Below are 26,422 nucleotides of genomic sequence, written 5' to 3'. Positions count from 1 at the left end.
TCGAAACAATAGTATATTCTCACGATTATTGCACACAGTACTCAGATTTTGCTCTGGTATTAATCTCTTCTCCCTGGCAAAATTTTTCCATTACAAATTAGCAGAAGTAAAATGTTTCAAGTAATTTGGCTCTATATCATACAGGTGCTAAATTATAATTAAAATGGACATAGATTTTAAAAATATGATCCAAGATATGATTATAAATGAAAATTTGATAGAAAATCTAATATATAAAAATATATATATATATAATTAAATGTTGATAATAGCGGACAATATTCAGTCGACCGACGGATTACAGGTTACTCATTCTTAGAATTATCTCCCATTTTGCAAGCCCCCTCATGAACAATTAGGTCCGTCTGCCATGCTCTCACACACGAAGCTCTTGAGGCGTCTCTTCTATACCGCTTCCTCCTCTTCCTCTTCCTCTCCCACTTCTTCTTCTTCTTCTTCCTGTCCCAGACCATGGCTCTTCATTGGCCTCGGCAACCCCGGCGAGAAGTACCAGTCCACGAGACACAACGTATTCAAGTCGCTCTCTCTCTCTCTCTATCCCTCTCTCTCTCTCCCAAGCTGAGCTAAATGTCGACTCCGTTTCAGGTTGGTTTTGATATGATCGATGCGTTTGCTCGGTCGCAAGGCATCGCTATGACCTCGATTCACTGCAAAGCCCTCTTTGGCGAGGGTATCTTTCCTATCAATTCACCGTGTGATTAGTGTCGAATCAACGAAAAGGGGGGAAAGAGGATCTTTTTAACCAAACTTTTTTAACTTACAGGATCGATTGGGGGCGTCCCAGTTCTTCTCGCGAAGCCGCAGACTTACATGAATCTTAGCGGCGAATCTGTAAGTACCCTTAAATTTCTCTTAAGTGGTAGAAGTCTGACCCCATTTCCATATATCTATTAGTGATATAACAAGTTAAATCCGTCTCTTAGTGTATTACGTCTCCGATTCAAGCTTGTGTTGATTATATATACGCACTCATAGTAATGTATTGTATTCTATGCAATCCCCGATAATAGAGGTTACAATAGTGGCATGGGCCAAGATAAGTGTGATGATCAATAGCTAGTTGGTTGTAAGGATAAGTGGTATTCCATTATTCAAAGAAGAAGAGGAGAAGATGAAAGAAAGATGGACAAGAGAGAGAGAGAGAAAACCACCAATACTCAAATCTCTGCTCAGACTTTCACTATTGTAGTGCTAAACATGAAAAGACATTAGGGGATGTTGGGTTCGTTATAAAGTTATAAACCCCCCTATCTGCCATTACTAACCAAATAGTAGAAAAAAAAAATTCTCTCTCTAGAATGATGTTAAATTTCAGGCTTGTGGCCAAAAGGAGAATACTATGATTTTAGAAATGCCCACTCCTTCGATAGCTGATCGCTCCCACATCTTTTCATGCACTTCCTCTTCCCACTTCAGGAATAGTTTGTTCACTCATAGATGAACTAGTTCTGTTTCTGTTTTTCTTTTTGCATTGTAAAAGAAGCATGTTACACTTGCTAATTGTGCTTCTTTTGAAGAAATTGTTCGACTATGTTCCTCATATAGTAAGACCTACAAGACCTAATTTTCTTCTTTAGTTAATGCATGAGACTTATATCTTGATCTCATCATTTCTAAACCTATTGTTCTATGTAATAATAGTCTTTATATTTGGCAGTACAAATCTACGCCAATTTTAGGAATGCTTTGGTTATCTTTCGTGTTTTACCTACCTCAGTATAATAAACATGAGAAATGACAGTAACATAACAGGAAAATGAGTTTGATTTTGGAGATGCCAACATGATGTAGATATTTAGTTTAGATGTAGATTGATGTTATGGTTTTATTTTCTTGTTTTGTCGATTCATGAGCTGACACTCTTTACTTTGGCATCTGCATGGAAGCTACTCTGATTATGCATTTGTAACTAAAGTGCTGTTATTTCATGATACTATTTCCTCGTGGACAGTTATGCAATTTATCTAGTTGATACTGACACAAGTAACTTTCTATTTTGACTAGATGGCTGACTTCACTTCCTCTTTTTGGATTTCTCGCAGACTGGGCCACTTGCAGCATACTTTAAGCTGCCGCTTAACCGTATTATTGTGGTATATAGTCTCTCTCAGCATTCTTTGTTAAGAATGTGCATAAACACTTCTGAAGGATTATTGTCACTTGAATTTAGATGTTTGATGATATGGACTTGCCATGTGGCGTTCTTCGTGTTCAACCAAAAGGAGGAGATGGACGCCATAAAGGGTAAAGGCGTAAAGCAAATTCATACACTTTCATATTGCGGCATCTTAGAAGACAACAATTATTTAGATATTTCCATTCCCCGACAACCAACTGAGCTTATAAGACCTTTGCAAATGATAGGCCTTGATGTAGAGTTACGATTTTCTCGGGCTCTTTTTGTGGGTTTGTCTTCATGTTTTTCTGTGCACATCTCCATTTTCTGGGCGTGCATATGGGCATGTCTGCATGCATATACTCTTGTTTGCATGTGTGCATATGTGAGCATCTAGAAGTTCTTTTCAAATGTAAAATATATCTGATAACTGTATGCAACACAACCACAAAATATAGAAATGGCACATAGGAACATTTAATTCTGTTTGTTGAGTTCATCGACTGTTATGTTATCTAATCATTTTATTATGTAAGTCAAGAAATGTGCACTTTACTGATGACAGGTTGAAGAATGTTGTCTATCATTTTCGAGGTAACAGAGAATTTGGTAGACTAAGAATAGGTTAGTATTATTCTTTGCAACTTTATACTTTGAAAATAGATTGCATTGATCACAAGGAAAGTACCTATGATTCCACTATTTGAAGGAATTGGAAGACCACCTGGCCAGATGGATCCAAAGGCTTTTCTGCTCCAGAAGTTCAATGCAACAGCTCGAGAAAGAGTAAGAGAAATATAGGCTTTTCATGCTAAGTATCATGTTAACTGATTTAGGCTATCATATCCCCATATTCAAGATTACTTGTCATTAAGTCTAGTGGCTTGACAACTTGACATCCATGCTTCATAGTTCTAACTTATTGGAACTCCCAGTATATCAAATAGTTCTCATTTTGCTTAGTGCTGTCAGAAGAACAATGTGTTTAAATTGTTTTCGTCCCTTAAAACTAGATTGACTCTGCGCTGGAAGAAGGTGCGGAAATTCTAAAGATGCTGGTAGAGAAGGGCTTGGCAGATTGTGCGAGGTCATCCAACCCATTGCAGAAGTACAAGCATTTACGATTTCAAACATTACCCGTATGACTTTCATGTTTACTTCGAGTCCATTGATATCTGTAATTGTTGGCTGTAATATTTGTAAGAGATCAAAGGCACTTAGCGTGAAGCTAATTTCTCGATCATGGGTAAGCATGTAACAGTTAACTTCGATCAATAAATATAGTCATTTAAAACACACTGCTTCTGTAAAAAAATTAAAAAAAAAAAACAAATGGAAACAATTGACACATGCAATGAGCCTTAGCTTAGCCACCAAATTTATTTTTGTAAGGCACTAATACACTAACTGGATTACCACTCAATGCTTCCATTTGATCTGATCAAAATTAATAAATTGTGATCCACACCACCAAATGAATGACAGAAATCTATAGGCCAAAACCATGTGAACCATCTGTAAGTGTTGCTCTGATCCATCTCGAAATGCATCAGGAGTCTTTGAGCCAAATCATGCCAACTCTTTAGGACATCATGAATGTTTTATTGATCTCAGTTGTTGCTATGAAGTGTTAATCCCACCTCGAAAAGAAGAAGGTATGATACGAAGAAGGAAAAGGAAACAGTATACAAGATGAAGCCGCCAAAAAAGCCAAGCACCAATTTACCAACCCTGCCAACTTCTTTACGACGTCATGAATCTTTCATGGTCTCAGCTGTTTGAGCTGAATTCTCGAAAAGGTGTATATGTGATAAACCAAGAAGGCAAGAAAGCAGAGAAGGGATTCCATTTCCCCAAAAAATTACGAGGCAAGCCCACAAAGAAGCACCATCGACAAACCTATCCACAGTCGACAATGGCGATCAAGGAGAGGTCAAGAAGAACACTTCAACGTGCTGCTCGTCGTCGACGATGTGACCTAGAGCTTGCCACCAATTGGGACTCTCGGGGAGGGTGATCTTCTTGGTGTGTGTGGGGAGAACGCGGGAAGGTTTCCCTCAAACCTGATAAGGCTATAAGAACAGGGGGGGAGAGCGGGAAAACTAATGAGGAAGACGACCGGTATTCGATTGGGTCCCTCTGTGTATTATTAGTTAGTAAGTGTTGTTTTTGCAGATAACCTCCTATGCAATTGATATATTACGCAAATGAATCTTATTCTTAACTCTCTTTTTCTCAGTTTGATCTCTCCTTCTCTATTTTCACTTCAAAATCAAAATATGTTCCAAGAGGAGCCAAATTGCAAATAAATCAAAATGAGGAAGGCTTGTGCAAAATAGTCAAAGGCTCAATCTTACATAACGAGCCAGTTAAGGTAGCTCGAACCGAGTCTGAGTTACATATTTGGCTCGATTGAGCTCGGATTTATCTAGTCGTATGCAATAGCCTGCCTGACCATCTCTTCTATGCTCCAATTATTAATGCCACATTTTTCAATATAAACTGTAGTGCTGTAGAAAGGTAAATAGAGAGAGACAGAGAGAGAGAGAGAGCTAGTAATGGTTCTTTGTATTGATTATTGTTGACGAAATATTAGCTTAAATTTTTATGGCCGACCACCATACATCCTGGTTTCAAAAATATACGGTTTGATTTTAAACCGTAATGCTACTAAATAGTAGGTTACTGTTAAACAATTCTTTATTTTTTTCCAGAAAACAAAAGGATTTGGGAGAAAAAAAAAAAACTGCAATGGTACGTAAGCGCAGCTATGCCCACGAATTGTTCGAAATAATGACTCAACCCCACTGGAGTTAATCATACCCTCTTGACTTTTTAATCTTGCCGTACAGAGCTACTGTCACCACGATGCTGAACCATAGAGCATTAGAGACCTCCACTAAAACACATCTCGAGGGGGAGGGGGGGGGGAGCACCAAAGCAAACAAGCTATCTGAGTTACATATGTGCATATAACTCAATGATGTCAGCCCTAGCAAAGCACCTTGATGGCTAAGAGACACGAAGATATGACCAAGAATTTCTTAGGAATAAGTTCTTTTTTATAACATTGGTAAATGCTCAAACTGCAAGGTTTTTTCTATTATTTTTTTTAGAAAATCTTCATTTCTAAAACACCGACTTGCCCGCTTCCTTTTGACTTGTCTTAGAGAGCTTAAACCAGACAGATACAATGGACAACAAACACTCACTAGTTTCCCACTCGATCTCTGCGCGCGTGCTCGTCGCCCTTCGAGGAGCAGCTGCCCAAAAGCTAAAAAGCCTCTTAATTCCTTCCATATTCCGAAACTTTAGTGGGTAAATTTGCATAAAACACCTTGCCATTTAGTTTGGTAACGTTAGCATCATGATTAAACTTCTCTTGGAAGATACAACGTTAGGGGTTGGTCTTTTGCTCATCTCGAAAAAGGCAGGAGGCGGTGTGAATTTTTTTATTGTTGTTGTTGTTGTTCTTTCTTTCTTTCTTTTTCTTTTTTTGAAGTAAAAAATAAAAATAAAAATAAAAAGATTAGGTATGAAACAATGAGCCGAGGTTTCGTGGAAGAATGGTAGATTTGCGAACAACATAATGCACGAGACCGACGTTCCCAAGTAAACCTTGCACTACGTAGCGACCACGCTGCTCGATTACTCTCTATCTCTGTCCTTCAAACGCACTAAGCACGACGAGGAGCACTAATTAATAAAACCAGATTCCAACGAATAATTAAGAAAAGAATTGAGTGATCATATCACAAGCAAGATGGATTGCGTCTAAGATTTGTTAGTCTCACGTACACTCCTTTTATTATACATTGGTTTTACGAATATTAGAAGTTGGTAACTAGTGATCATATCCTCTGGTAGTGGTGTTGTTGGAATCGAGCAAGATTGCGGCTTTGATGCTGCTGCTGTTGGTGGTGGTGCTTGAGATGAGGGGCGACGATGGAGATGAGGCCGCCGAGCGGCGGCCGCATATTGGCGCGGTACAAGAGCTCGTCGTAGGGTCTTCTGTAGAATCGCAAGTAGGGCACGAACGATTCCTTCTCCCTCTCCCCTTTACTCTGCTGCCCTTCTCGCTTGAACGAGAAGAGAATTGAAGGGGATTGTAGAAAGGACGGCCTCGGCGTTCTTGGGTGGTGTGCGTGCTGATGGTGTTGCTTTGGCGGGCACGAAGAAGGGGTGGACGGGACGCTTCGGGGGATCGGGGTGGAGCGGGCGGCGGGGGAGGCGAAGGAGAAGGAGCGGGCGTTGAGAGGGGAGGCGCCGATGAGAGAGGGGCTGGTGGCGGTGGTGGGGACGACGGAGTGGCGGGTCGTGGTGGAGAGGTACCACGGCTTGAGGGAGTCGATGTGGGACACGGTGAACGAGAAGCGGGACGACGTCGAGCCGACCGGCTTGGCGGCACCGGCGGAGGAGGATGAGGAGGGTGAGGGATCGAAACGGAGGGAGGCGGTGCGAGGGTAGGATAAGAAGCTGGAGTCCTCGAGCGAGTCTTCGAAGTCGAGGGAGCTCACCACTGCCGTCGCCGCCGAGAGGTCAACGAACGGACGCACGCCCTATGGACCCCCCCGCAAATAAAAAAGTAACTTTTAACTCAAACTACTGCTACTAATAATAATGATAATGATACAAAATTAGTAAAATAATAATAATAATGATTATAACCTTCCAAAGGACGGAGAAGAGCGAAGGAGGATCGATGACGAAAGCCCGGTGGAGGCGACCGGGGTAGTAGTCGGCGACGATCTTCAAAGTGCCCATGAGTAGGTTCAAGAAAGCCGAGCCCGATCTAAAAAAGCCTGCAGAAATCGGCGCCGATGGATCATTAAACTCGTTATTTAATTAGTATCTCTCAATCCCAATTGATGATCCCGTCCTAATTCGAAAGGCTAGTAGATCAAAGTAAGGGGAGTTTAGTGTCAGAGAATATGTGGAAGTGGTCCCGGAAACTGGAGCACTTTGGTGGAATTTTGGTCAAAATCTGCAACGAGAAGTGCGCAGGAGAGAGAGAGAGAGACCGGTATATATATATATATATATATAATATATGCTCCAATGTTATTTAGCTATGTATAGTCTAAGCATTCGAGCACATGACCAACTAATTTGAAAACAGCTGGGAAGCCCAACCAGTCAAAAATCTCTTTGATTTCTCTATCGATGCCGGAAATAAGCACGATTTCCGAGAAAAGTTATTCCAGCTCATGGCACAGGAGATATGATGTTATTAAGAGGCTGTGTGTCTAGGCGAACGTACTCGCATCGAAGATGAGAGCAAACTGGTCGACAAATCTTGACATCGATGAGACCGCGACTTCTAGCGTGAAAACCAGCAACCGGACAAACCTATAGAAAACAGAGCAAGAAATAAGAAATCGGTGCCCCCCAAAAATAGAAAATAAAAAAGCAAAACAAATTAAAAGGAGGTGTTATCTCTCACGATCTCTGAGAGCGGAATTTTGGGTAGTCTTGCTTTATCCGAAACACCTAAAAATTAACGATAAATTAGTAACGAGAAATTAACTAAACTGAAATTAAATAGAAAAAGGCTTAGGAGGTGTGCTAGTTAGCTGTCAGTTAATTACCACGACAGGCCTGGCCTCGTCGTCGTGGCCTGCCACGTAAGCCACGCCGTCGGCCAGCTCGGCGGAGAACTCATCGGCGAGCAAGTGCTCTGTTAATAAACCAAAAATATAAGAACAAGTTAGTATATTTTATTCATAAGATTCAAATGGAAATTTGAAAGTCGAAAAAAGGAAAAGTTACCAGTTCCGATGCTCTCCCTCCAAGAAAGGACGGCTCTCAAATGCTTCGCTGCCTTCTTCACATTATCCCCTCTCGCCTTTAGGAACCGTTCCACACAAGCGTTGTTACAAAACTTCTCCTGCCCAAAAGAAAATGGAAAAAATAAATAAATAAATCTAATATTGTAGAGTAGAAGAAGAGCAAAGAGAAGAATGAAAAAAAAAAGGAACCAAATCTTCACCTGCTTCACAGTAAGTGGAGCTTGCTTCTTTAATAACTTGAGAACCGCTTCGATCCTTTCTCTATTCTTCATCTCTTTCTTCTCCATTGCCATGACATAGAGAGCGAGAGAGAGAGAGCGAGCGAGAGAGAGAGAGAGAGAGAGATGAGAGCTAAGAAAGCCAAGCTAAGCTAAGCTCACAGTGATGTGAAAGAGAACAGAGACTTAATTAAAGAGTAGGTGGGTGTTATTTATAACACCCAACTGACGGAAGCCGTTACTTGAGACGGGGTTGGGTTGGAAGGATTAGCCGAGCACTGACGGCGGAACGCGACACGTTACGTTTATAACCTTCTTTTATTTTCCTTTATAAGTTTATCTTTAACGGTTTTATGCTCTTCCTTGCTTTAACAAAAGGAGAAAAAAAAAACACAAGATGGGCAATCAGACGGCTGAGATCATCCCATAAATGCCGGGCGCCAAGTTTGTAATAAATGCAGCGGATTCGTTGCAGCGCGGCCAAAATAAAGTGGGACCACTACTAATAAAACCAAACCCCACCACTAATCTAAACATATATATATATATCGAATTAATTTATAAACTTATAAGTTAAGCTGTCTTTAATATAAGAATACTGAATTTTTGGATTTATTTGCAAAAAAAAAAAAGACTGCCATCCTAAATATATAGTGAAAAAAGAATGCATATCATAAATTTCTAAAGCAAAATTATATGACAATATAGAATAAATTTGAGAAGAGTAAATTAATTTTTTTAGGATAAGATATACTTAAGCATAGTTTAAACTTATTCAAAATTTGTAATTTTGATTCTTGTTCAACTTGAACACGCGTCAGCCAAGGCAACAATAACGGAAGTTCTCAGACATTCTTCACATGCCCGGCCATTTCTTTACCATTATATTCGTCCTCCACACAATAAGCTCACCGCCGGTGAGCCAACACTCTGACGTAACCTTCGTTTCCTTGAGCTTGTCATCTCTCCAATGGCTGGGAGCTTCTCATCTTTGAAGGGTCGACCTGACAACGCTGTTACTCGGAGAGTTAATTAATCGTTGTTTACTAACTTCGAGGAGACCGAAGTCAAAACTCCAAAAGAAGCCAGTGGGAATCGTCCATTTGCTACATTAAAATAACAGTCGGTAGAAAAAGCGTTAAGTCGTCTTTAACCAAGTTAACAGTGGCTTAGTAGTTTGTTAATTATTGTACATTATCGAGGCATGGGATTTTAGCATGGAAAACTCCCCGTTAGTTGAAGTTTAGTGGGCGTTTGGTTCGTTTGTAGGGATTTGGGAGGAAGAGATTCTCGTCTCGTTGTCTTCTCCTCACCTAGTTGGATTACTTAATTAAAGTCGTTCGTAAGTTTTTTTTTTTTTCCCTTAGATCCGCTTCTTTTTCACTTACAAATATCTTTCCGTGGAATAATTGTGAAACGAGTTTTATATATATATATATATATATATTGGTTGCTTTTTTTAAACTAGTAGGGCAACTGTGAGTGGAGATACGAGTGGGAGTGTTCTTTATGCTGGTCTTTTTAACTTTTTTTTTTTTTTTTTTTTTGCAGAGCGGGTATAATAAACAAATCTATGGTGAGTTTCAAAATTTGAAACGGGAGATAAGAAGAAGTCCACAGGCAGGGCAGCCACGTTATAATAACAATCACTTTTTGTCGCTCTTGGGTTTGAAAAACGAGTGGAAAAGTTTTTGGTCAATGTGGATGGAGTAGTTGAGTTAATCCGCAGCGACATCATTGCTGTGCGCTCTAATCATCGCACTAATCTTCATCTTTTGTCTTTGCTGCCTTTTTAATTTTAATTTTATTTTGCAGTATAGGATGAGAAAGAATGAACTTATTTCAAGTTGAAATAGATTCCATGTATTTGGATCCTATGGCAATGGATTACAGAAACGGAGTTAAAAAAGAGATTATTATTATTATTATTATTATTATTATACTTTTTCCTGCATTGGATCTGTGCTCACACTGTAGATTTATAAAATAAAAGTTTGAAGATTATTATGTCAAGCTACTAAGAATTTCAAAAAATAATTATTTTAGAGAAAATAAAGTACATAAAAGTTAGTGTGTTATCAGATCAAAGTGTTAAAATTATATATAAACATGCAATAGCTCAAAGGACTAGATATAATTAACCAAAGGATTTTATGTCGGTGATAAATAATTACTTTAGAATAAATTGGACTTGTTGACCTAACGAAAGTCATAAGATGCTTAGATGCACTGCAGCATAGGGCAATGTTTGAGTACGGTCAGACTTGTCTAGAGCTATTAGGCATGTCAGCGAATCGATCAGTTGATAGCCCTAATCTCGGTTTTAATTAAATAAACAGAGGGTATAAGATTAGAGCGTGCACAATGAATACATTGGCATACAAATGAAATGATTCAATCGGTGCCTAAATGACACATCCAGAGGTCCTGATTATGTTTGCAATTGAATATAAAATAGTCGTAGGGTTGGAAATAAAATCGGACCGATATGCATGAGACTAGCCCACACCGAATCTTAACACCCCATCATATTGTCATTATTATTTAGCGCAGCAAGATAGGAACAAGACCATCAGTCCGTCACGGACCAAGATCTGAAGTAGTGGTACATGAGACACACAAGGTTATGATTCTTATATTAGAACGCAATCGGATTCCAACATAATAAGACCAAGATATTCCAGCATGGGATCATTCCCAATTCGATGCATAGGTGCCCTGCCATGCAATTAATTATCCAAATCACCCCCACACGATTGGCTGCATTATTAGGTTGTTGATGATTATGACAGGCTAATGATGTTGTCCGTTTCAAAGATAATACCAAACGGGCAGTAATCACAAGTGTACAATCATCAGGCATGTAGCCAGATATCATTTGTCAATTGGGATTTTTTTTTTTTTTTTTTTTTGGGGGGGGGAGGATAATTGCCGTGCTTTGTTAGGAGCTCGTGAGCAAACAGTGGAGTGATCAATCCTTCTTAGATCAAGTTGTCACCCACTTCACTTTATTGGCCATCTTTGTCCTTATGGGATAAAGTTCACTCCAAGCCTTTCTGGTAGCAGAGTTGAGACTTGTGTGTGAAGGGGTTCTACCGTTTTAGTCTAGAATTAGTTGGACAAATAGTGAGTATTGTTAAGGAGAGCTGATATATGAATTCCTTCAGGAACCTCTTCTTTTGGTTTTTTTTTTGTTTAATAAATTGTGACGGATCCCTAAACTAGTAGCTTAAGTATCTGTCACCCTATTCCCTTGACATGGTGCTTGAATTATTTCTTGGTGATCTATTTTTAGGAGGGTTGGTTTGGCATGGGGCCATGGGCTCATTCTTTAAGATCTTGTTTATTTTGAGTTTAAGGATGCGCTATGAATTGATTCAGTAATTAAATATTTTTTTTATATTTAACTAAATTTATTTTTTTTAAAATTAAAAGTAAAAAAAAAAATATTAATCAAGTTCGAAACTTAGCCTCAAATGAAACAAGACCTAAGATCTCAGAGGTCTTTATTTTTTAATCTCAGGGGTTTCCATTTCCAGTCGAGTGAAGGTGGGCTCAGGGTTAGTGCCTAAGTGGGCTCGACGGGCTCGAATTTGAGCCCAATCTAATGGGCTGAGCCATCTTTGCAATCGGGTCCATGTCGAGGCTCTTCGTTACCGCCCAGTAATTTAATTACCTCTCTCTTATCTCTCGGTAAAAATATCCGGCTCCCTGATAAAAAAAAAACGGAAGGAACGAAACCCAGTCCCCATGAGTCCATGCCCACCTCTCTCCTCCTCCACAAGAAAGCATGAGCCTCTCACTCCAAGCTCCTCTGCTTCCTCTCCTTGCTTTACCTCAGAAGCACCGCTAGGGTTTCCAAATCATCCCCCCTCCTTTCCTTGTCAATGTTCTGCGCTTCTTGGTCTTCTAACTGCATTCCTTTGCCCGGACTACTTTGCTGCTCCCAATTCAACCTCCCCGTGAGCCGAAGTCTCCCTGAGATGAGGACGAGCGGTTCGTTGTTCACCTTTTTTAGCTCGCTTTATTATCCCCGCCAATGTTTCCTTTGGGTGTCTCGATTATTAAGAAGATTTTGGGCTCGAAATGTTTTGGGGGAAACAATGGTACTCTGAGAAATATTGAATCTTGGGAAAGTTTTCTTTTCCTCTTTTTTTTTTTTTTGGTTTGTTATCGTTCTCGTGCTTGGGATGACGGTTTTTAGCTAACTTCTTATCTTGCTTGCTTGCTTTAGATAATTGATTGAAGGATAGCTGTTGCAAATTCAAATTGTTCGTGTTGTACTAATGCCTATATTGGCCCCTTATTCCTTTGTTGTTGTCACATAAAAACTTGATACTTCTTGTTTTTTAACCTGCCATAGTATGTTTGGGAAGTAATCCTGCATATTTCTTACACTATTTGTTATATGTGCAAGATCATATTTATTTAATTGTCTGTTAGAAATGCACGTTGTAAAACATCATCTTGCTAGGCTACGATGCTCTGATATTGAAAACTTCATATCTGCTTTGCAACCTAAGGCCTATGGGGCAGAGTTGGAAACTGAAAAATGTCATAAGGTGGTACCTATTTGGAATACCATGTCCTGATGAGAATTAATTGATCTGTGACAAAGTTTGGTTTTTTTTTTGACAAAAGATAATTTGGATTTTATTAGAATACTCCTATGGCCCAAAGGCTAAATTTCATTATGGAGATTATTCTAACATACTTAAAGCCCATGTATCTTGTCCTAAGATACTCTCGTTCCTTTAGATATTTTGCAGTTCTCTTGCTTATCCTCATCCATAGGTTGAATAACAGGAGAATTTCTCCCATACTAGTAGTTTTTTCTCTCTCTATGTGCTTCCTCCTTCCATCCAAGAGGTGATGATTTCAAATTTTGGAAATTGCCTCTTCACAAATGAGGGTAAGATTGTGTTCATACCTGTTAAACCTTGTGCAATGGTATGGCCTTTTTTGTGTAATAGTAGGATTAGTGACAAATTTGTTCCAAAGGCACTTTGGTTTGTTGTGGTTGGTCATGACTTATTGGCAGTTCCAACTGGAAACATTATTTAAATTGTTCATTTTAACTTGGTAATATTATAATTCAAATAGTGTTTTGAAATTTGGCGTACACAAAACAAGTTGATGTCGGTTTTCAGTAATTTCACTTGTTATAATTTTTGTCGTGTTATTGGATACTAGGTACATGCTAGACCTAGAGGATGCATGCTTTATTGAAAAGAAGGTGTTGGACTCATACTATGAGTAATTTGTAATGTTACCAATGGATTAATATTACTTTCTGTCCTCTGCTTCTGTTTCCACTTTCTGCTTCTCTTCCACTTTCTTCTCCAATATTCTGCATACCTAAAGCAATCACTGCTGTGCTACTTGTGCAGATACTTTTATTTCACACCCTTCCTTCCAGAACTCTATAAAAGCAACAATGAGTCAAGTATCATGTCATGGCAAGACAGAGCGGAGAGTTTCTTTCCTAAAGTATAAGAGAATGGGATCTGGATGGAAAGAGCAGATTCAAATCCCAAAAAGCACAAAATTTAAAGGGTTATCTATTGGAAAAAGTTCACATATTGTCAAGGCAGTTGCTACCGTTGAACCAATGCTCTTAGTTCCCATTGCAAAAGATGAGAAATGTGATACCAATTTACATTTTAGTTCTAATTCAGATAGTCAAGTGTCTCAATCTTCCTTTGAGGAGAATCCAGAAATAGATGACAAGGAAAAGTTGAGAAGAATGAGGATTTCAAAGGCAAATAAGGGAAATGTTCCATGGAACAAAGGGAGGAAGCATAGTCCAGGTATGTTCTTTACATTGTTTGCAATGGATCTTATTGCCTTCTCTATTTGTTTCTTTTAAAATACCTCTAAACTTCCATTGCATTACTTTGCTCTCTTGTAGTTTAGACTAATGTGAAACTATTAATTTTTTCAACGAAACCTAACAGAGAAAGTACAATATATATATATATATATTTTAGAGGGAATTTTCCCACCATAATGAATATTAAAATATCCGAATTGCCTTTCTCCTTCCATTAGATTTACACATTGTATCTTATTTTTCAAATTTAAACAAAATGCATTTTCAACCTTCTCTATCTTCTCCTATATAAGATTACAAACCTGAAATCTTAATTATCATCTAATTATCAGAATATACATCCCTTAAAATATATGACAATGTAATGAAAATTTTCATTCATAGGGGTACTATAGTCATTTATACTTTTTCTGTAAATTTTGGATGGAAAAATTAATGTTTTCATGTTAGTCTAAACCACAAGAGGGCAAAGTGACATAAATGAAAGTTCACAGGGATAATTTGATTTAGACATAACCACAGTGGAATAATATGAAATTTATCCTTTCTTTTATTTATCTATGTTTCTTTTTCTGATAGTTACATAATGCCTGCAGAAACTCTCCAACGCATTCGAGAGAGAACTAAGATAGCAATGCAGGACCCCAAGGTGATGTCATGTAAGATCAATGCAGATTACACTATTGTACTGTTGATAACAATATTATTGACCGAAATTTGAACTCTTAAGGGAAGTACACTTTCTAATTTTCTGTTCAAGTAAAGTTATGTCAACCAATTTAGCTCATCATTAGCGAGGAACCCATGTATGGCCTGAGATTTTGTTATAGATCATCTCGTTCATATAGGAATGAGCTCAAGGTTTGAGATCAAACTATTGACAATCTGAACATGGGAAAGACCAAGATCAGTTGTGTTCGGCTCGATGTAGCTCTATTAATTTCACAAATTGCATATATCTACATATCTTATATAATATACATACTGTTTATTTGATATATTTTTCAGTTATTAGTCCTTAATCTAATATCTAGAATGCTTAATGTATAGTGGTCATTCCGGGTGCCAGATTGCGATATAATGGTTAAAATCAATGTCTTTATTGGTACTCTCAAGCATATGTGTTTTTGATAATAGATATACGGAGATCTATTAAAAATGATGAGCCAAATTTAAACTCATAAGCGAGCTACAAACAAGATCGTAAGCTGTAAATGAGCTTCTAAGCAGTAAATGAGCTCGCCAGCTGTTTACGAGCTGAGTTGGATTGTTCTAAATCAATCTAAAGAAAAGCTAGCCTTTCCAAGCTCAATTTTCATCTTGATTTTAGATTGTGTTTGTTAACTTTAATTTCAAGCGTAGCTTGTGGAGAATTTAGCTCGCTAATGTTGGTCTTCTTGGTGGCTCTGCATCAGGTCATTTTCATGTCGGCAGTATGATGATCAAGAAATTTTTTTTTAAATTTTTTTATTTGCGCTTATATTTTGATAATATTGTTTTAGGAATACTGGATACCTCTTCGAATGATTTAGACTTCTATACTGAAATTTTCTGCTGACAAATCAGGGTTGTTTATTTCTACTTTGGGTACCTTTTAGTCAACTTATTCAAGTGGCATAAGCCAACTTTATGTCTGTCTACATCCACTGTCCTCACACTAAGTTTATAACTTTATATACTCTTCTAATCTTTTGCCCACTATGTAGGAAGTATGACATTATTTTCCATTCTGCTATCATATGCTTTGAGGACTTTTTTACATCGAATTCATGGTATAACCGGCAGATTTGATGTGCAGGTTAAAATGAAGCTAGTGAACCTGGGACATGCTCAGAGGTAGGTTGCCACTGTCTTTACATGTCAATGCTTGTGTAAAGCTTAAATAGTGTATTCCTCTTTTTCTCAATGGTCCTAATAATTACCAAGAGTCCAGTAGCTCACCTGTCTCCTTGTATTTGGTGATAAACTAGAAAAATTAATTATTCTTATTTGATTGATATCCAGAGATGCGAAGGAGTTCATTCATTCATTGAATGATAAACAACTATAAACAAAGGATATATCTATGTGTTCATGTATAAATACATATATTAAATTATCTCCCTCCTAGGTATTCTTTGTCTATCAAGGATGTCTTACTTGCAAATTCCTGTTATCGTCATCTTTTTTTGTAACATCTATCAACTTGCAAATTTTACTGACGCAATTGAAGTTTAGGAATATTTGACTGTTTAGGATGACCTAAAAGAATTTCTTTTCCTTAGAAGGCATCTATATTTTATGTTTTGAGCTATATTACTGCTGGGTCTGTTCTGCCTATCTATCAAGTTTACACAAATCAATTTCTGATTTGCATTCCCATCTGTTTGATCACTTGATGTTTATTGCAGTGATGAGACAAGGATAAAAATAGGAGTAGGAGTCCGAGAAGGTTGGCAGCGGCGTCGGGAGAAGTTAACAGTGCAGGAGGGCTGCTTCTTTCAGTGGCAGAACATTATTGCAGGGGCAGCAAGAAATGGTTTTGTTGGTGAAAAAGAGCTGCAGTGGGATTCATACAAAATTTTGGATGAACAGTTGAAGCTGGAGTGGTTGGAGAGTGTTGAGAAAAGGAAAACAATGCCTAGACCGAAAGGCAGCAAGAGAGCACCAAAATCAGCTGACCAGCGAAGAAAAATTTCAGAGGCCATTTCTGCCAAATGGGCGGATCCTGTAAGGACGTACTTTCATATTTTCACCGTTCTTTATGTAAAATTGTATATGCCACTATTTCCCTACTACGCTGCCACAAAAAAAGAAGAAAAGAAACTCTGGCCGCCGCCATGGTAGGTCTGAGTAAGACTCCATATGTCTTGACTTGTCTAGATCATAAAAAGCAGAAAAGTACCAGATGCATCTGTCTAAAATAAAATGCATTCATCTTTTCCACTTTCTTCAGTTTTTCTTGTAATGTTCCATTCTATCAAAAAACTTCATTTAGCTCCTCATAACACTTAACACCTTTTGTGGATGATACAACTGTGGCCTTAGCAGTAGTGCTGTGGAATTAAGATATGCTTGCTTTTCTTATTGATGTATTTGTCCTGCAGAGGAAATTATTAATTAAGTACACTTGTCAACTTTTTATGCTTTCTATTTTGTTATTGTGTCGATATTCTATTAATTCTTTATTTAATAGTCTATGATCATCTGACTACCATTTCTTTTTTAATACATATAGGGTTATCGTGAACGGGTTTGCACCGCATTGGCTAAGTATCATGGTACACCTGTTGGAGCTGAAAAAAGGAGGAGAAGACCAGCAAATGAAGCATCGGTAAAAAGGGAAACTGTAAGAAGAAAACCTGTTCAGCCTATAGGCATTGCTGATGAGACAAAGAGTACCAAGGATATAACATCTAGGAGAAAGAAAAATGTTACTCCTTCATACAAAGATCCGATGTCAAGTACCAAATTAGAGATGATAAAGAAGATTAGAGCACAGAGAGCAACAATCGAATCCAAAAAGAGAGAAGCAACTGAAAGGGCCAAGTAAGTACTCTCTTTTTGGTAAAAGTACATGAATACATTTGGATATATGTATATACATGCCTATGTATGTAGTTAGACTAGCTTTGTGTTAAATCCTTCGTAAAACATCTAAACTTTTCTATAGCTGTTGGGTTTGCCCCTGGATCTGAAAATGTCAAATCTTTGGTACAAGACTTAGCATTAAGGATTTTTTTAAATCCTAAAATGAACTTGTGGCTAGAGAAGTGCTAAGTCCTTAACCAAAGATTTAAACATACTCTATCATACTTATAAGTAATGTTTAACTAAGTATGTGTTGCTGCATACAACTTACCCTTAACATTTGTCCTTGTAGTTCATTTTTCTTTTCATTCAGTTAAATTAGTCCACACATAAATTTATTCATTTTTGTCAGAATAAGTGAGCACTTCTTTCTTCTCTTTATTAGGCTACTAATTGCTGAAGCAGAGAAGGCTGCAAAATCTCTTGAGATGGCTGCTTTGAAGAGCCCTCTTGCACAAGCATCACTTGTGGAAACTAGGAAACTGATTGCTGAGGCAATGAGGTCCATAGAAGGCATAGAGAATGGCCAGACAGCGCAGGATATTTCTGATGGTACATCTTCAGATGCTGGTAGAAGGGAAAGCCATACTGAGACAAATGCGAGAGATCAACGTAACAATAATGTATGGGATGAGCGACCTATAAATGGCAAACATCTTCTCTCATCAGAAACCACCAACTACAAAGAATTTGATTTTGATGAATCCACACTGCAGATTGTGTTGAATGGCAGGGAGCCCTTAAGGGTATCGGAATCTGCAGAAAATCATGCTGAAGCATTTGAATACAATCTTTCACCTTCATTACAACCTGAAAGCATGAGAACAGATCCGGAAATAACGTATCACGTGGGTCAATCTATGATCAATGGGTCAGCGCGTCATAACAAAGTCTCACCTACAAGAGAGAAAGTAAGTTTGGAAGCTAAAGAAAGTGAGGTCTCCATATCTGCAACTAAGACTAAGATGCATTGGGTTTGCGGAAGGCTGGTTGAAGTGGAAGAAGACTGAGGTGCAGTGTATGTTGAGATGTAAAGTAAAATTTGATAACTGAAACATAGTAAGTAGCATAGGACAGACACTCTTCCACTCCTTATCACTCTATGAGTAGAGTTTTATGTATATCATTTTGTAAAATAACTTTTGCAGCAACTCCTTCAGCTACTTGCCTTGTTTCGGCCATTAATCTTAGAAATTTGTAAGACATTATAATCCAGACTAAAAATAATAAATATAACTGTGATACCTCTCGATGTAAAAGAAAATTCTGTTAATATGCAAACTGAGAATTACCTAAAATGCCCTGAGTAGTTCAATCTTTCAAGTCTGACTAGAGCTATCTCGTACTGCTTGTGATATTATATTCCAAGGCTGTTATGTTAACCTGACATATGAGCCCATGGATCTCTCTCTATTTACTCATTATGCTTATTTCAGGTTATGTCGTAATTAATTATACCAGCTGCAGCAACTTCCTGCAGCTGGGCACGAGAGACATTGAAAGGGTTAGTTAGGAGAGAGCACGTGAGAGGAAGTGTTCGTTGAGCATTTGAGAGTTGTGAGAGAGATGATGGGGGGGGGGGGGGAGGGGGATTGAGCTGGGGGAGCCGTGATCCCAGCCCTCCTTTCACGAGCCCAATCACGACCCCACCTCCCACCCCCACATCCCATCCACCTCTACTTAGCTGTAAACCTCGGGCTCGGGACCTTTTCTTTTCATGAAATTTCCCATATTATAGTACTCTTTAACCCCCCGGATTCATAACCCAAATATCTTATATATATATATATATATATACACACACTAAGTATGGTCACACATTTTTACCCCCTTAGAATGTCATTATTATTATTAGAAATCAAGAAGTGGTTGTACTATCTTGGTGATATGACAGTGGCGGGTGTGCTGCAGACCTAACTGAGATCATTCCAAAGCTAATTCTCATGAGCCCTGCCTTCTTAGGTTACATGATTAAAGTTGATTGGTTGCATACACATAAAAGACGACATGAGATGCCCCATGCATTAACCCATACTCCCCAAAGTATCACCTAAATGACAAACGATAAAGGAAGAGCTATCCCCTCCTTGGGTTGCTCGTTTATGAACAAAGAGGGAGGACTACACCCATCCTTAGGCTGCCATCCTATTCCCTGAGTGCTGCCACTCTACTTGGTCTGCATTAATAAAATTTTGGCACACTTCCTTTTAAGTGGGGCTAAGTATTTTAATTGGTAGAATGATATATAATATTATGGGAATTTTTTATTTTGTTATTTTGTATTTTGTATTATTTTTTGTTCTATAGCTAATCATCCACTTGACAAAGAGACAAAAAGATTAACCCACCTGAGATATTGATAGGTCAACTACACCATCTCAAAAAACGAGCCATATAAGCTCATACTCATATAATGTTCTGTTAGAAAATTATATTCATGCAGTATTAAATCTAATATCCATGAGGAAGTCGAATATACTGTTAAGAAAGGCTCTAACTACTGGACTACAGTGGTGGTGGTGCCGAGAGAGAGGGATGACTTCATACTGCAGGTAAACGTAGGAGTACAAGCAGTACTCTGCAACTCCTGCAGTGGCTGCCTGTGGATGGCCGGCCAGTCCAAAACCGTCTTTATCAACCCTGCCATGCACTTTATTTATTATCCGTGGCCATGCTGCATGCATGCATGGGCATATGCATCGATCAACAAGTTTATCTCATCTATGGAGGGTAAAAAGCAAGAAGCTAAGATAGAAAGTTAAATTGGTGTTCGAAACTTAACTGTTACAATTGTGATGCATGACATGGCCTAAGTGCCCATCATCACAAACAAGCACATCAATCATAGTTCGTAACCACTTTACAACCATCACCATTGTCGTTTAATATCCATCTGTCTTCCTAGTACCGTGCAATTTCTTTTAGACCACCTCTCGATCCCATCTCCCTTTTTTTATGTGTTGAAATATAAAAATTCAATTGCATCAATTTAATTATTTCCAACGTCCTCCTCGTCCAACTTGATGGCAATCACAGGCAGCAATAGAAGACGTCCCTTTTACCTCTCAATCCCATGCATATGACCTCATTAACTAGACCCTTCTTATTCCCTCCTCCAAAGGAAACCTAACACAACCATCCAATTCCTACTCTGGCATAGTCCATTTGCTTCCTCTCCAGCTCTTTGATACTATACCATAATTTTTGAAGCAAGATGTCGTCGTCGTCGTCGGCGGGGAGGCAACCGGAGCAAGGCCTCAAGTGCCCTCGTTGTGACTCCCCTAACACCAAATTTTGCTACTACAACAACTACAGCCTTTCGCAGCCTCGCCATTTCTGCAAGACTTGCCGCCGATACTGGACCAGAGGCGGCGTCCTCCGCAACGTGCCGGTCGGCGGGGGATGCCGCAAGAATAAGAAATCTAAATCCCCAGCCTCGTCGCGCATCGCTTTCAACCCGATTGAGACTTTCGCTGCTCCTCCTCCTCCGGCGGCGGCGATGGCTTCGACTTGTGCTTTTGGATTCAATGGCAATACCCATAGCAGCATAGCGTCTTCCATTGAATCCTTGAGCTCCGTAAACCAAGAGCTCCATTGGAAGCTACAACAGCAGAGGCTGCAGGCTGTGTACTTCGGAGGGGAAGGCCAGAATGAGAGCTGTGTCTCTACTTCTTCTCTTACAACTCAACAGACCGGGCCCCTTTCTTTCGTTGCAACTGATCATACCATGCCTGCTGCTGCTGCATGGTTCCCTGAGACTACTTCTTACTTCTTATTACCAAACACTACTTCTACTTCGGCTGCTACTACTACTACCAACAACAACATCAATAACAACAGCAGCAGCAGCAGCAATAACAACAACAACAATTCAGGAAACTGGAATGGGATACCAGGTTGGATTGACATGCCACAGTTCACCACACTGCTGCCTTAGGAGGAGAAGAAGGCATGTAAGAAAGAGGACTTAGTGTACGTGCAGTAGTACTATTGATCTTTTCCTATTCTCTTGTTCTTGTTTTTAGCTGACTAATCCATTAGAAGGATATGGGATATATGCCTGAAATAGGTGAATTACAGTTGTTGCATCAGTACTACGAGGAACCCTTATCTTTTCTTCTTCTTTTTTCATTTTCATTAATTCCTAGTATCCTGTCAAAAAATTTATCCATTTCTTCATACTTATATTATATGAAGTGGGTCTTGAAGGATTATAATCTACTGTCTCTTTTTACAACATTTCTTTTTCCAACCTAGTGGATCTTTGCGGAGTTGAGATGGTCACCATAGTGAATTGAATCCCATATCTCTTTTGTTATAGGTTCTGTCTGATCCATGAGGAATCTCACATCTATCAACATAACTCCTCTGATCTCAAGTTATATGGACTAGGACAAAATATATTATTTAACAAAGGTAGATCTGCAAGAAACCTATTCCATAATAATTTGTTGCAGCGCTTCATGATTTGCTGGTCGGGGTAGAAGGTGACTTAAACGAGTAATGAGGTGCAGAACTGTCAGAGAGATGAGAGAGAGAGAGAGAGAGGTATGGAAGATTGCTTTCTTCCACTACCTTTTCTTTTGTTTTCCCTACCGCATCTAAAGTGTTTCCCAAGATTTAACAGTGTCTTCACCCAGTGGGATAATACTGATTAAAGAGGCTTATGTTACATTTCTCAGTTTTAGAAGTTTACGATATCGGTTTAAGTAGGACACCATTAACATTCCAACTTCTCATAAACCAAAAAGAGAGAGAGAGAGAGAGAGAGAGAATGTTTCCAACTTTCGTTATTGTGATCCTTATTTTTTCTGCTGTTGGGCAAGTTAGTCTTCATAAGTATGTGGAATTAATACACACAATTTTCTACTGAAAGAATTTTGGTGAGTCCAAAAATTTCTTAGGGGAATTTATTAATGCTTGTGATATATCTTATGGGAATTGTAATCCAGAGTTCAGATAGACTGTGACAAACTGGAAAATTTAGAAATAAGAGGAATCAGTACAAAATCAAAACAAAATACCATATGAATGCTTCGACTTAAGCTACTGATTCTTTTTTTTTTCTCCTCTGCATTTTTTGGGTGATTCGTGCCAAGATACTTATTTTTCACCAACACTATAATTTAGTGATTTTATGATCAACACCATCCTTGAGCTATTTATATTTTGATCTTTTTTGGGGGTCTATAGTTTCATATCACATTCCATTTAACCCGTAGCATGAAGTTGTATAAAAATACCCCGCCTAAACTAAATCTAAAAAAAAAATGTTTTTAACGACGTTTGGATTTTAACAAATTAAAGGAAAAAAAGGAACACAAGGATTCCGTTGGGCCAAGTGTTGTACTCTGTGGTTTTTTTTTAGTGTTTTTTATGATGCTCTGTGTTGTTATTATGTGCATGCCGCTGAGCAACGTTTCTTGGATTTGAAAATCTTTCACAAGATCAGAAGATTTTTGTAGCCTTTTAGATATTAATTATTGCAGTGCTGATATCTAATCACTTAAAAGATCAATTAACACTTCAGTTTGAGTTGCTACACAATGGTCCACTATCTTGATTGCCTTCGGTTCCAACTTTAATCGATATTATTATATCGCGATTTTGATTTATAATGCTTTCGATCCCTCTTCTCTTTATACACCAATGAGTGATGAGTTGTTTAGCTATATTATTGAGTTACTTGGTATGTTTTGATGGTCAAGATTAAAATTATGGAAAAGAAAAAATAAAAACGTAAGAATTGAAGTAAAGAGTTCTCTTAGTTTTTGGAGTGAAATTTAATTAACCAGTTCGCTGCGACATTCGACTTCATGCCGACCTACATTGAGTTAAGTAAGCCCTTTGGGCCTTTCGGATCATGCGACCCAAGCCCAAGCCCAAGCCCAAGCCCAAGCCCAAGCCCAAGCCCAAGCCCAAGCCCAAGCCCAAGCCCAAGCCCAAGCCCAAGCCCTATCCCATGCCGAACGAATTTAATCTTGTGTTGAAAACTATTGAAATTTTCATAAAAGACCCTACCTTTTTTATTAACTTTTTCAGCTAACTCCCCCGTTTTTTTTTGAGGATTTTATGATCTAAACCTAATCATCTTCAAAAATCGACCAGTACACATTCTATTGGAAAAAATAAAAGTGATTTTTAAAATTATCTAGATTACTCTTTGGTGGAGTAGGATAGGAGTAATTAGAACTAGGAATACAATTTTAATTTTAGTAATGTAATTAGTGGAGCTGTATAAAATTAGGAGTTATAATAATTAGTAAAAGAGGCTCGAATGGAAAGTGAGGGGTCTGCTTACAGAGTTCTTAAACAAAGATGTTAATTAATGGTTCGTAAGACGTAACCCAACAAGAAACGGCTTAGATTCCAACTAAGCCCTTCACTGCTCTGCGTGAATACGAAGAGGAAGTTCTCTCCTACTAGAACTCGGCAACTATTGAATTTGTTTCATATATCTTATCTTATCTATTTATCTATCTATCTATCTATTTATAGATTCAAATATATATAATCTACTGCGAGCCCTCTACTCTTCTTCATCCGCATCGTCATCGGATCCGACACCATGGATATGCTTCTTGGAGACACTTCCTTTCTGTATGACTCGTATAAACAAGCTGCCAGTTCCACGGACAACCTCATCGCTTTGGCCATCTTCCAGTTCCTCCCCACCAGCGTCTTCTTTGTCTTAGCAATGATGGGCATTGTCAACTGCATCCGCCGCCGTCTACTTGTCAACAAGTTGCCGGCCACCGTCTACCCTTGCGATAGAGGTAGAGAAGGTGTCAACTGCGTGATATGCTTGGAGACGTTAGTGGCCGGAGAGAAGGTAAAGGTGCTGCCCCGGTGCGGGCATATATTCCATAAGAGCTGCGTCGACCGATGGCTGATCGGAAATTCAGATGCTTGCCCGCTTTGTAGAGATCATGCCTTTGATAAGAAAAGCAATTACATATCCATTGTAATAATACCAAGGGACCTCAACTAATGCCTATATCTTTTAAAAAAAAATTTTATACATATAATTCTCATAAATTTCTTTTTCATTAGTTTACTGTTACGTTTGTTTCTCGTTCTCTAAGAAAGAAAGAAAGAAAAAATTTTAATATAGAGAGATAGTTTCATCGTTCTACCGTTTCAGTCATGTTAGGGGTTGGTTGTAAAAAAAAAACTAGACAATAATTCAAGAAGTTTAAGATTATCCCTTTACCAAGGATTTTAAATATTTTGGAGAGTTCTGTTTCAATTAGCCCAAATATCACGGCTTGTTTTGCATGTCAGCTCATCTACTTGTGCAACAATTTTTTAATTTTTTTTAATTTTTTTTGGGTTGAGAAATTCTTGTTTGAAATTTGGCTTTAAATGTGAGAGTGAATTGCATGAGTGATTACTTTGTTTTTTTCTTCTTCTTTTTCTTTCTTCTTTATCACAACACAGTAGACCTAATACCACAGGTATCGGTCTTGCAGACCCAAAGTTCTGCATAACAATTAAATTGTTCATATATCTTAGCAGATAAATATTGGACTATGGTAATGCAAGATCCGAGGAACTATATGTAAGAATTAGCACTTAGTAGATATTAGTAGATAGAGATAGACAAAATGTAAACAGAAAAAGATAAGAAATAAGTTCTCATTAGGGAGTGATGTCATGAGATAAACAAGTTCAATTATTCCACATATCCGTGAAGCAGACCTTCTACAGAATAATTAGAATTTTTTTAATCAAAATATTAAGTGACGGCAATCTTACTTTAACAATTAGCGAAACGATCCTTTTTTTCTGACGTATAAAACGAGAATTGGATTTCAACAAATACTAAAACATGATAATAACGAATAGTGGTGAGTATATCCGCCGCGGATGACTCAGGTTGTCTTTGTGATTCACATTCTGTCTTTGAGGATTTTATAACACAACCCTTTATTCTTTCTATAATATTTATTTAACACTGTGAGTTAACTTAACATAATTATAATTAAACTGAATGATACCAAAAAGAGAATATTCTATTATAATTCAGTATGTAATTTATAACATTTCGAAATTACTCTTGTACTCATCTTTAAGAACATCGTCTAAATGCTAAGTCAATCTTAAAGTTTCAAAACTCCAAGCCATGGAGATCTTAGAGCTCCCCAAATGTCAAACCGATTTTGTTGTTTACGACCTCAAAGATGGAGAGGGAGATGAAGAAAATTTGGGAAAAGATGGAGAAAAAAGGAGTTTGAACTGGAGAGATGAGAAAAATATGTAAAGTTGGGAGAAGCTTCTAAGACTTGTAAGTGGTAGAGATTTTGGGAGATTTATGTGGGGTTGTGGGGTTTGTGAGGTAAGGTTTAGTTTTAGAAAAGAAGATTTAGATTTTGTGGGGTAGGGTTTAGTTTAGGGAAGAATGATTTTGTGGGGATTTAGGTTAAGTCATGACATTTTAAGAGTATTTTAGTAATTTTTGAACTAGAGTCACATAAACTATATAACATAGTTAATGTCAGTTAGCTAAAGTAACGTCAAGGCATTAAATAAAAATTATAAAAAAAATGAGGGGTCGCATTATAAAATTCCTAAAGACGAAGTACGAATCGCAAAATATAGGGTATAATTTGTTAAAATCCCTTTTTTTTTTTTTTAACGCCTCTCCCACTCGCAAAAGCTATCCTTCTACAGTTACCCTCTTAGATCCATTTATATTTTGTTTCTTATATTCAATGTTGCTTGGCTGGGTGCAATTATTCATGCATATGTTCTTTGAGCTATATATGATCATCTCCAAAGAATTCTGCAGTAGTTGCATTGGTGGATTATTTTCCAAACAAAAGCTCATAATTGGACCCAGTTTTATTACAAAACAACCAAAAACATTAAGACG

At 38.1% G+C, this 26,422-nt stretch overlaps 4 protein-coding genes across 7 annotated transcripts; 3 read left to right on the top strand and 1 right to left on the bottom strand.

The window, feature by feature from the left end:
• Positions 1–261: 261 nt before the first annotated feature.
• Positions 262–3,433, top strand: LOC140780738 (peptidyl-tRNA hydrolase, mitochondrial). Of its 4 annotated transcripts, none has more exons than XM_073126474.1 (8): positions 262–529; positions 607–691; positions 785–852; positions 2,064–2,114; positions 2,192–2,265; positions 2,703–2,761; positions 2,847–2,923; positions 3,151–3,433. In XM_073126474.1, the coding sequence occupies exons 1-8, from the start codon at positions 371–373 to the stop codon at positions 3,280–3,282; spliced, it is 705 nt and encodes a 234-aa protein (XP_072982575.1). In that variant the 5' UTR covers positions 262–370; the 3' UTR covers positions 3,283–3,433. The 4 variants fall into 4 exon arrangements, with proteins under 4 accessions (XP_072982575.1, XP_072982574.1, XP_072982578.1 ...); XM_073126477.1 differs by having other exon boundaries at positions 341–537; XM_073126473.1 differs by lacking the exons at positions 2,703–2,761; positions 2,847–2,923; positions 3,151–3,433 and having other exon boundaries at positions 274–529; positions 2,064–2,682.
• A 2,443-nt stretch (positions 3,434–5,876) lies between these two features.
• LOC140780498 (uncharacterized) lies at positions 5,877–8,332 on the bottom strand. Its single transcript, XM_073126097.1, has 7 exons — positions 8,127–8,332; positions 7,907–8,024; positions 7,726–7,814; positions 7,581–7,627; positions 7,398–7,486; positions 6,806–6,939; positions 5,877–6,696 (listed from the first exon to the last, which is right to left on the bottom strand). The coding sequence occupies exons 1-7, from the start codon at positions 8,217–8,219 to the stop codon at positions 5,989–5,991; spliced, it is 1,278 nt and encodes a 425-aa protein (XP_072982198.1). The 5' UTR covers positions 8,220–8,332; the 3' UTR covers positions 5,877–5,988.
• A 3,513-nt stretch (positions 8,333–11,845) lies between these two features.
• On the top strand, positions 11,846–18,758 carry LOC140780467 (uncharacterized). The gene is made up of 7 exons (XM_073126048.1): positions 11,846–12,140; positions 13,535–13,954; positions 14,574–14,626; positions 15,776–15,813; positions 16,368–16,686; positions 17,195–17,505; positions 17,933–18,758. The coding sequence occupies exons 1-7, from the start codon at positions 12,032–12,034 to the stop codon at positions 18,555–18,557; spliced, it is 1,875 nt and encodes a 624-aa protein (XP_072982149.1). The 5' UTR covers positions 11,846–12,031; the 3' UTR covers positions 18,558–18,758.
• Positions 18,759–20,761: 2,003 nt separating this feature from the next.
• LOC140798757 (dof zinc finger protein DOF5.7-like) lies at positions 20,762–21,576 on the top strand. The gene is made up of 2 exons (XM_073152789.1): positions 20,762–21,294; positions 21,573–21,576. The coding sequence occupies exons 1-2, from the start codon at positions 20,762–20,764 to the stop codon at positions 21,574–21,576; spliced, it is 537 nt and encodes a 178-aa protein (XP_073008890.1).
• Positions 21,577–26,422: the final 4,846 nt, after the last annotated feature.

Source organism: Typha latifolia, chromosome 1 (genome assembly GCF_019914945.1).
Source record: "Typha latifolia isolate L0001 chromosome 1, TyphaL0001v2, whole genome shotgun sequence".
NCBI classification, from domain to species: Eukaryota; Viridiplantae; Streptophyta; class Magnoliopsida; order Poales; family Typhaceae; genus Typha; species Typha latifolia.
Note: the sequence above shows the minus strand (reverse complement) of the source record. Positions and strands in the feature narration are given on the sequence as shown.